The sequence below is a fragment of the Curcuma longa genome, chromosome 10 (assembly GCF_044706935.1).
Source record: "Curcuma longa cultivar G26 ecotype Majalengka, Jawa Barat chromosome 10, ITB_CL_G26_1.1, whole genome shotgun sequence".
Classification (NCBI taxonomy): domain Eukaryota; kingdom Viridiplantae; phylum Streptophyta; class Magnoliopsida; order Zingiberales; family Zingiberaceae; genus Curcuma; species Curcuma longa.
Window position 1 is genome coordinate 10,483,711 of NC_133870.1, and position 11,303 is coordinate 10,495,013.

At 35.4% G+C, this 11,303-nt stretch overlaps 1 protein-coding gene across 2 annotated transcripts; it reads left to right on the forward strand.

Annotated features, from left to right (window-relative positions):
- Positions 1-156: 156 nt before the first annotated feature.
- LOC141836182 (uncharacterized) lies at positions 157-4,069 on the forward strand. 2 transcript variants are annotated; one of them, XM_074723614.1, is made up of 9 exons: positions 157-823; positions 909-1,039; positions 1,197-1,259; positions 1,326-1,415; positions 1,546-1,711; positions 1,801-1,993; positions 2,066-3,483; positions 3,554-3,619; positions 3,726-4,069. In XM_074723614.1, exons 1-9 carry the CDS (start codon positions 302-304, stop codon positions 3,858-3,860), a joined length of 2,784 nt encoding a protein of 927 aa, XP_074579715.1. In that variant the 5' UTR covers positions 157-301; the 3' UTR covers positions 3,861-4,069. The 2 variants fall into 2 exon arrangements, with proteins under 2 accessions (XP_074579715.1, XP_074579716.1); XM_074723615.1 differs by having other exon boundaries at positions 2,069-3,483.
- The last annotated feature ends 7,234 nt before the right edge of the window (positions 4,070-11,303 follow it).

Sequence of the window (11,303 nt, forward strand, 5' to 3'; positions counted from 1 at the left end):
AATATTGCTGTCCTGGTTGGGTGAGGAAGGAGTTGACCAGCAACCCATGAAAAAGAAATTAAACAAACCACCAACAACTCCACTTGATGTCTATTATATACCACAAGGAAGTTGATCTGAGATGCTTGATTGCTTATGGATGCATCAACCAAAAGATCCTTCAATTCTTCCACAGTTAATCTCATCTTATAATTTCCATGCCATGAAGGAGCACAAGGAATTTTTCCCTTGAAGCTAGCACCCTCCTCAATCTACTGTTTCATTCTTTTCTTCCTTCTCATCTCAATCTCATGTATACCTGATGATGCCTGGTTTGGCCATCAGTCTCCTCCTCCTGGCAACATGTGCCATGTCTCAGATCATGTTATTCTTTGTGAGCCCTGTTTGTTCATGGTTGCCAAGCCAATCAGCTGAAACACAATTTGTACAGAAAACCAACAAGTTTTGGGAGTTCGAGGAGCAAAGAAACACCTGGGTGGAGATCAGCCTGCCATATGATCTCATCTCCTGTGTCGATGATAACTGCAGCAAAGCTGCATCCATTGTGGACATGGACCAGAAACAAGCTGGGCTTGAATCTGAAGACGAGGAAGAGGAGCATGATGCTGCTCTGCCTCTGAGAAGAAGAATCTCCCTAACAAGGATGTCAGAGGCATCTGTTTGGGTGACAGGGCAAAGTGGATCGATCTTCGAGAGGTTCTGGAATGGTGTGAAGTGGCTGATTGCTCCACATGAACTCCCAGGTCCAACTGCTAGAGCTATTTCAGTTTTCATAGTCAATCAGACTATTCTTGCACTATCAGAAGCAGGACAGCTATATCAGGTGCTTTGCCTTGCACCACCTGAAATTTTGTTCTCAGTATTCTGTTCTACCAACTAGTTAATTTCCATTCATGACATGGTTTCAGCTGCAATTGAATGAGAATTCTCAGCCGATTTGGATCCAGTTTATGTTTGAGTCTAAAGAAAGTGGAAGAACTGAAGAGGAGTCGAGTTCAAATGTTCAGATCAAGTCTGGTGTTGTATCCCATGATGGAGAGTAAGATTTCTGCCATAGATTTTAAGAATATTTATGCTTTTTCAACCATAAAAATTGCCCTTTTATAGCTCCAACTACATTTTTTTCTGATAGGTAAAGTAAATTGGATTAACCAAAATGATGTCTAAGATTTTACATTTTCTTGTTTATACTTCAGGAGGCTTTACTTGTCAACAGTAACTGGGGCCTTGTTAGAGATCAGTCAGTTTCATCCTTTGAGGTATGGAAGAATCTCAAAGTAAATTAAGAACCAATAAGTTTTAAATGAAATTTTGAACTCGAATAGGTGGGAGAATCATAGTCGACCGCAAGGCGGAGATAATTCAGCTATAGCAGACACAGGGGCTATCAAACCAGGCATTGTTTTCACAATAAGGTAGGAGAATGTTTCTTTGTGTCATGATGTAGCACCTGTAAAAGGTTGGTTAAACCTTTCTCTTTAGAAAGAATTTGTATCATTTCTACCTTTCTTTCAAAGTTATTCAAAGCTGAATTTTGGCTTGCAGCTCTAGTGGAAACTTGTATGAGTTTGACAAGAGATCAAAGCCATCATGGAAGAAACACATTTGGAGTGACTCTTCTGTCAATCAAACTTCTTTGGAGCCAACAGGAGGGTGTGCTTTACATGGCCTAGCAGGAGCACACTCATCTTCTCTATTTCTGTTAACTAAGGTCGAGTATCGATCGTAGCACAGTAGTTTAAGTGTTCATCCATTTAAAACTCAGAAAGTTTGATGATCAAAGTAGTAATAGGACTGCAGGATGGCCTTTTGGTAGAGAGACGACTGCACAAGAGGAAGTGGAAGTGGGAAGTCCATGGAGCTCCCAAGGGACATCACCTGAGTGCTTTCACAAATGTTCAACAAAATGGACTGAATGAGAAGTCATCATCTTCATTGTTCGTTACCACAACAACTGGCTTTGTGTTTGAGTATCAGCTTAGTAGACATCCAGGTAGAGTATGATCTTTTGTTCTTTCCCTGAAAAGAACAAATCGATTAACAGTTTCTTTCTTTTTAATGGTAGAAGGTGGCAGTAACTGGCACAGAAGGGAAGGGACTTGGGAAAATCATATGCACCCAAAGGATGCAAAGATTGCGAGAGGAGTTTCAGGCATAGAGATACAAAGTGGGAGAATCATGTTCGCACTAGACGATGGTCGACTAGGGGAGCTCCATTTGCCTGGACATGGAGGTGAAGCATCTGGTCCGACTCAATCGAGTAGTTTAAGAAGGAGAACTTCTTCACACAAGTATGAATGGTCTCTCTTAGATAGCCCTGAAACTGAAGGATGGAACGCCGAGTATTGCACCGATGAGCGTGGACCATCAAATTGTATGTTAGGGACAAAAGATAATGATTTGAGCATAGCTGCACCAGCAAGAAGGCGAAAAGTGGAAGAACACCAGCAGTATATACCTCTACCTCTGAGCAAACACAAAGCTAGCCCGACTGAGTCCTCCAATTTTCTAACAAGAAGCATTGATAAGAACTTCCGAATGCGAGTGATGTACCCTGATAGATCCTTTTTTCTGATAACAGAGACAGGATTGGCTTTCGAGTATCTATATACAGATAGTGTTTGGATATGGCTGAGGCATGAACATTCAGCAGCTATAAGAGGGGCAGTAGGAAGCTACAATGGTAGTTTGTTTTTAGTTGATGAGAATGGAAACTTGCTAATCAGAGAAAGAAGTGCAAATGAACTGTCATGGATCAACTGCACTGCCATGAGAAAGGGAAGACAGGTAGTGACAGGACCTCCATGGGATGGAACAATTGGTAGAGCTTACAGAGCGACGATCGAAGATAGTCTCTTCTTTGTTAGCAAGAAAGGGAGGTTGCTGCAGTTCATGGTCTCCCTGCGAAAATTCCAGTGGAAAGATTGCTATAGTCCTCCTGATACCACAATTGCATTCATTGTGGATCAAGAAATTTTCAGGAAGAACATCATATTTGTTGTTGGGCACAATGGTGGCCTATATCAATACAACAGGATCACAGAGCTATGGCACAAACACTACCAGTCCCCTCATTTAGTCCTCTCAGGAGCCCCTGGCACGGCAATCAGACCGTCCGAATTGGCATTAGCCGGCTCGATATTTATGATTTCGGAGGCTGGAGGATTGGTGGAGTACCATTGGGACTCACTGGATGGATGGGTGTGGGTGGAGCATGGAATTCCATATCGAGATGTGTTGCTTGTTGGTGCACCAGGACCATGTTTTGATGGCACTCAGTTGTTCCTCATTGGATCAGATGGTCAGGTTTACAGAAGACATAGTGATCAAAAGACTTGGAAATGGACATGCCATGGCTACCCGTATCACGAACATTCAGTATCGGAAGATCGAAGGTCGAAAGTCGATGCTAATTGTGCCATACATGAAGAGAAGAACAACCTCCATTACTCACACATACACAACAGAAATTGCAATGAGAAGGTTAGGCAAAATGGTTGCTAAATGAGTTCAAGATGTTACCTGACTGACAATGTATGTCCCTATTTTTCAGGTGGCACCAATAAGACCAATGCCATTCTCTGAAGATTCAGTCATCTTTGAATTACAAGATGGCAGGGTAAGCAATTCTAGACCATTGCATTCAGCATAATGAACACATAGCTGCTCATATCGATAAACGGCATTCGAAACAACACAATTGATACTAGCTCCTGACTGAGCAGCTAGCAGAACTGAGGAGGTCACTGAGGAGGACAGAAGTAGCAACAGAAGAAGAAGAAGGTTGGGAATGGGTGCGTATCATCGGCACGCCATCAAGCTCCTGCCTCACAGATTACTGGACTACCATGGCCTCATAAAGACCACCAACATGAAGGCAAACAGATGCATGTAAATTGAAGAAGAAGGTAGAATTTGCATAAGATGTGAAACAAAGAGGAGCAATACTGATAGCAGATTCAGAAGGTTGTTACAGGCTATGATACTTAGAAATACAATATCAGAAAAGTGATACATGCAAAATCTTTAGTTCTATAGCATAAAGGAAGCACATTTGTTACTTGAAGCAAGATCCCTACAGTTTGGCAACTATTTCCTAAGAGTTGTTTACATGCTTGTTTGAAATATTTACACACAACTACTTTCATAATAGAATACCCAAAGGAAGAAAAAAAAACAAATGAGACCTCTGAACAATAATCCACACAAGAAATTCCATGAAAACTACATCTAAACTCCCGATTTGAAACTCAATAGTACTCGACTTTCGAAAATATAGAGGCAAGACAAATAGGCTATTAGATAGGAAAATAACCACTAGGATATTCTCTAAAGCTAAAATTATGCCAAAACATAATGAATCTTAGTTAAACTATTTACTGACAATTGCTTAACTAGTTGTTTTAACTTAAATTAGTGGTGAAACACATTTAGATTTTACCAATAGGCATCAATTAAAGACATGGTAATTAGTCAATAACCATTACATCATTTTGTTTATATTTAAAGTAAAACTATCCTTATCTCAAGGAAAGGGAACTATAATTGATAATAACTTCTTTATATAAATTCTAAAGTGAATTTACAAATCTTAAAGCACTATTCTATATTCACTGGATATTACGTTGCTATATATTGCTATTAAATTCTATTGTAGATGTTATTAAATTATATGTTAGGTGTTACCAAATTATATTGTAAGTGTTATCCAATTATAATATAAGTGTCACTAAATTATATTAGAATTGTTATTAAATTATATTATAGGTGCTAACAAATTGTACTATAAATGTTACCAAATTATACTTTGGATATTTAATGTGGTAGAAAATAAAAAGTATTTCTTCTTTAAAATTTATCAAAACAATCACTACAAGAATATTCAGCTTTAGCGATGAAATATTCCATCGCTAATCGGTTGCTAATAATGGTTAGCGACCAATAAGTAACCGATTTTTTTCATCTCTAAAAAATCGATCGTTGACGTTTTGTATATCCGTCGCTAATTAATGACGGAAGTTTAAATCCGTCGCTAAGACCGTAAACAAAATACACTATTCCATCTCTGATCTAGCGACTGATGTTTAATTTCATCGCTAACGTTAGTGACGGATTTAAATTTTTGTCGCTAATTAGCGACAGAATATTTAATATTCCGTCGCTAATATCTGACAAAATTTTTCAATATTTGTCCATTTTCTTAAGTTCCATATTTACATTTATATAATCAACCATAAACCATCACAAATAATGATTTTGACAATACATTTACAATTTAATATACAACAATACAATTATACTTCAATAAACAACAATACAATCACAAACCAATCCAACAAATAACTACGATACAAGTTCAAAATCAAATTCAATATCTTAATCCAATCATGATACAAGTTAAAAATCCCAATCCAATCATGATACAACAACTTAACCAATCGATACAATAAGTTAACCAATCTAAAGTTTAAAATTCAACATCTTTCATCACATACAATAAGTTAACCAATCTAACAATTTAAAAAATTCAACATCTTAAACCAATCCAATCACGATACAAGTTAAACCAATTCAATCACGATGCAACAACTTAACCAATCACAATACAACAAGTTAATCAATCCAACAAGTTAAACTAATCACAATCATAATACAATCACAACATATCAAATATAACAAATGAATCCACTCAATATCTCAAATATCTCAAGTTAAACTAATCAAATCATGATACAATCACAAATATCAAATATCTCAATACAATCATAACATATCAAATATCTCTATACAATCATAACATATTAAATATCTCAATACAATCACAACCTATCAAATATCTAAAATATCCAATTAGTAGTATCGAATCCTGCAAAAAATATAATAAGATAGATTATCAATAAAAAAGTTAAAAATATTAATAAATAAATCTCATGCAATTAGTTAAAAATATTAACATACCTTTCATGGTCTTGAGGGTCTTGAGTCTAGCTCTTGAGAGTCAAAATCATGCGGTGTTTGACTCATTGCGAGCCATGAACTCCTGCATTTCCAACCCAATTTGCTCGTATCTCAATTAGGCTTGATCGAGATTCTTGAAATTCTTGCTCTAATGTGGAGAGTCGATTCTTCAATATTTAATTTTCTTGCTCTAGGGCTTCTACCCTAGTAGATGATCCGCTGGGACAACCCCTGACTCTAAGGGCATCACACGATCATAAACGACTCTCGCTTGAGACCCAAGACCATAGAGGGTGGAGCTTTTTTTTCTTCCACTAACCACATCATAATAGATCTCATTTACTTGGTCGGTGGAGAGAGTCTGCATCTCACCTCCCTTTCTATCAGGCTGAGATGCCTGTGCAACATTGACAGTCATTTCATCCTATTTAAAAATAAATTCATATAAGATATAAAATTAGAAAAGTTAATCATTGTTAACAGTTAAATAAGTTTAAATTTTAAATTTTTACATCTAATGCCTGCGATCGAGGATCGACAAATGTGTCATCCTTTGACTTATGTGTCTTGGTAAAAATCTCCCAACAAGTAGGAGGTCGTTGTAGTTCATGTTCCTGAATATTAAATAATACAATTAAATCAAAATAAAATCATTGATAATTAAATAATTCTGATATAAATATATTAATTGTAAACTCACCAAGTCTATGACATGCTCGATGATGGAAATGGGATCCAACTGTATGCTTTGTGGATCCGATGCTAGGACTAGCCAGCTCGGTGTTTCTATTGGCTCGAGCTGTCACTGAATTTAACTATCATCTTTCTGCAGCCCAGATGGCTTGTCATGCATCCCAAACATCATTTGGGATAAAAGATAGTCTTACACCCTTTCTTCTGCATTTGTATAGCAGATCCTTGTACAGTTTGACACAAATATTATTTCATATTTCTTTAAATGCCTCCTCGTGCCCTGGCTCCCAGGTATATTTTTTCTGTAAAAAAAATTTACAAATTAGTATAAACAAATAAAACTTCTGATAATAAAAATGACTTATAAAAAACTTTTGTAGTAAAAATCTCACATGCCCTCGTCTACATGTCTCCATGTAGTACCAGAAAGACACTCTTTCTTTAAATTTACTAGATATGTATGTTGCTACTCGATGACCATCTGGAGTAAAATTGCATTACAAAATATATAAATATTATACATATGTTATAAAAAAATATATGAATTAAAAATTACTAATAACACCAATACTTACCAACCCCCAACAACCCGCAAGACAGTCTGGCCACCGGATGCTGCTGCCTGATCTGACATATCTATATCTGCACAATAACATTATAACACATACACATTTGAAATAATAATCAAATCATTAGTGAGATATACATGTAACAAAATAAATATTTTTAACTTGTTCTGAATTAATTTACAATAATGCTAATATTCAATCATCGTTACAATCTAAATCATCAACATTAACATTTTCAGGATCCTCCTCGCTAGACTTAGTTAGTTCAACAAGCTCCTCACTGTTGGACATCTCTCCATCATCTATCTCCTGGTAAGGTACATTAGCATCTACAAGTAAGACAGATGTTGATTGAATCTGAGAATCTACTAAATGTATCTCCACTTCTTCATTTTGAAATGCATCATGGTGTTGGGCCGTGATGGAGTTCAGTATTTCTATGGTCGAGCGAGCCTTCGTTTGACAAACTGCTAACCATTCACTAACTCTTCTTGCCTTCGTCGGGTATTCAAGATAGAAAATTTGACCCGCTTGGACCACAAAAATGAAAGGTTCAAACTTGTTGAACCTTTTATTTGCATTAACCTCAACTAAATTATAGTTTGAATGTATTCTGGTACCTATTTTGGGAGTCGGATCATACCAAGAATATTTGAATAACACACACCTTTTTATGGGTAAGGCAGGATATTCAACCTCGATGATTTCTTCAAGTCTCCCGTAATAATCAAACTCAGAATTATTATTGTTGATAGATCCTTTTACGTAAACACCAGAATTAAAGGTTAGTCTTTGTGAATCCCTATTGTGCCACGTGGAATTTGAAAGTCATTAACGTAGTAACCAGAATACACTTGTATCTTATGGAGGGGTCTCAGATGCAAGATTGATTATCCTTTCATCTTTCACATTTGATATTCTATGATCGTTCACCTACAATAGTAAGTATGATATAAATTAGGTCAAAATTTGATACTGATGTATGAAAAATTATTTATTCTCTAACTTACATAGATTTGAAACCACAATGCAAATTTTGTCTCTAACTTTTCCTCTACCTCACTTGCACTGATTGATGGATTTTGATACTGAAGTTGTTGTTCGTAGAAGCTGTGATGGATGAAAGGTAAATTTAAGACAATTGGGATACCAAACAAATAAAAAGGGATTAGTGTTTGATTATATCAATCAACTCACCTTATGTAGGGTTTGACCTCCTCACAATTCAGGAGTATGTATGTTCTTGTAGCATGGTATTCTTGTTGATTTAACCATCTTGAAATAGATGCACCAATTGGCTTACTAGGAAACTTGAAAATAGAAAGCATCATTGGGTCAATCGGCTGAGTATCATTAGAATTTCTAGGATACTTGCGATGTCTGATTTTGACATTATTAGCAAAATAATATAAGCAGAAAGAAGTTACTTCTTCAACCAAATAAGCATTACATATTGACCCCTCGACTCTTGCTTTGTTACGAATATTATTCTTTAATTTCCTCAAAAATCATTCAAATGGATACATCCATCTATACTGCACAAGACCAGCTAGTTGTGCCTTGTAAGGTAGGTGAACGGGTAGATGTTCCATTGAATCAAAAAAATTTGATGGGAATATGCGCTCAAGCTTACATAGTATGACAGCAATGTCAGTTTCTAGCTTAAGCATATCAGCCATCATAATACACCTAACAGACAAATCTCTGAAAAATAGACTCAGTTCTGTAAGTGCTTGCCAAACATTATTAGGTAGTAGGTCATGGAAAGCTATTGGAATAAGTCTTTGCATGAACACATGACAGTCATGACTCTTCATTTCAAATATTTTTAACTTATTCATATCCATGCATCGGGTCATATTGGAAGCATACCCATCAGGGAATTTGATTTGTTTCAACCAACTATATAAAGCTTGCTTACCTTCTCTGTCTAATGTATAACAAGCCTTTAAAAATTGATTTGTTGCTTCATTCTGATGTAACTCAGGTTTGTTAACCAATCCTTTTAATTCCTCACATGATTTTACGGTGTCTTTAGTTCTTCTAGGAACATTCATCACTGTATTGAAGATATTATCAAAAAAATTTTTTGACATACATCACATCTAAATTATGTCGAATCAATAAATACTTCTAATATGACAACTCTCAGAAAATACTTCTTTTCTTCCAATCATATTTGCACATCCTAACAATGTATTTATTTATCTCATCAGAATTAGGCTCATATACTGGTAGAAATCCATAACTGTCTATTTAGTCAATGATTTCTGCACCTGACTTAATTGTTGACGAAAGTTTTTTTACTACAACATTCTTTAAAAAATTTCTCTTATTTCTCCTAAAAGGGTGTTCAACTGGTAAAAATTTATGGTGATTATCAAATCAAGATACCTTTCCATTGTAAGTAATGAAAATATATCAGACTCTGTCACGCAATGTGGGCATGCTAACTTACCAGTCGTGCTCTATCCCGACAACATTGAGTATGTTGAAAAATCACTAATCGTCCATAATAAGGCAGCATGCAAGGTAAAATTTATTTTACTTGCAACATCATAAGTCTCTAATCCTACATTCTAAAATTTATTCAACTCGACAATCAAAGGTTACAAGAAAATATCTATCTTCTTTTTCGGATTCATTGGACCTGAAATAAGCATAGTCATAAATATAAATTTATTTTTTATGTACATCCATGACGGTAAATTATAGGGTGTTAATTTATAACTGGCCAAGATGAATATTGTTGTTTCGACTAACCAAATGGTTGAAATTCATTTGCAGAAAGTTCCAATATCACATTACATTGTTCCATCACAAATGAGAAAAATATTGTATCAAGATGTTTTCATGCAGGAGAGTCACAAGGATCACATTATACCTCCTCCGTGCACATGCTCATGATGCCACTTCATGTGACAAACTGTCGTGCATCTATATTTTTCTTTTTCTTCCTTGGTATGCGACTACGATGCTTATAACGAGGGTGAGTACAGATTGCATTCAATCAATTTACTGTCTTCATTCCAATATATCATATAGTTGTTTATACAACAATCATCTTCTCGGCAAACCTAAACCTCTCACTAATTTCTTTGTACTGTCGAAACTATTAGTCATTTGGTGATCAATAGGAGCAACTCTGACATTAATTAACATATGTCATCGTAACATCGTCATGAGAAATGATGATCTACTTTGATACTCAATAATCTTGCAGTAGTTGATAGTTGGGAATGACCAAATCGAATACCTTCCCATACTTCTCTTTTACTAGCCTTTAACATGTTATATAGTTGCTGAACTTTATGTATTGATATTTCATCTACATTGGAATGATCAACTACACTCATTAGATGTTGATTCCTCTAAAGCAGTTGTGTCAAATGAAGAAGCAACTAAAGTTCCAATGGGATCAAACAGATAAGGCTCCCTATGATAATACCAGTTGTAGTAATTTAGAACAAAATCATTTCTATATATATGTACTTTCACAGTATCCTCATCATGGAAAACTTTATTTTTACATTTGCAATGATTACACGGACAACGTAACTCTGTATCATTCATGTATTCTAAATGACTCTTAGCAAAGTTCACAAACTCTTCAACTCCAACATAATATTTAGCTCAAATAAATCTATTTTCTAATATATTGTACATATAAGCTTTATTCATATATACATTGTAACCTTTTGCAACAATACATTTTCATTGAATAGAAATAATATGTAAAACTAAACACGCAGATAGTTTAAACTAATTCTTAAGCACTTAGACTTAATACTATCAATAATATTTAAACTTAAATTAAACATTCAGTTTAAGTTTGAACCTTAATATTGTGGCTAGCCAAGCCATTGACTGCGAGGTCGTGATCGACCAAGCTACCAAGTGGCCAAACTAGTTTGAATCTTAATATTACGGCCAGCTAAGCCATCGATTGTGAGGTCGCGACCAACCAAGCTACTGAGTAGCCAAACTATATAAAGTTTAATTAAATCATTAAAACCTTAATATGTTGATATTTGATGTACAAAAAAAAACTATTCTATTCATAGGTAGATAATTATTTAATGT

Excerpts from the sequence above, each read along its gene's own strand:
- LOC141836182 (XM_074723614.1), top strand. The coding sequence starts at position 302 with ATGATGCCTGGTTTGGCCATCAGTCTCCTCCTCCTGGCAACATGTGCC. Across the intron at positions 1,416-1,545 it reads GGCATTGTTTTCACAATAAG|CTCTAGTGGAAACTTGTATG; the intron begins GTAGGAGAATGT and ends TTTGGCTTGCAG. Across the intron at positions 1,712-1,800 it reads CTCTATTTCTGTTAACTAAG|GATGGCCTTTTGGTAGAGAG; the intron begins GTCGAGTATCGA and ends ATAGGACTGCAG.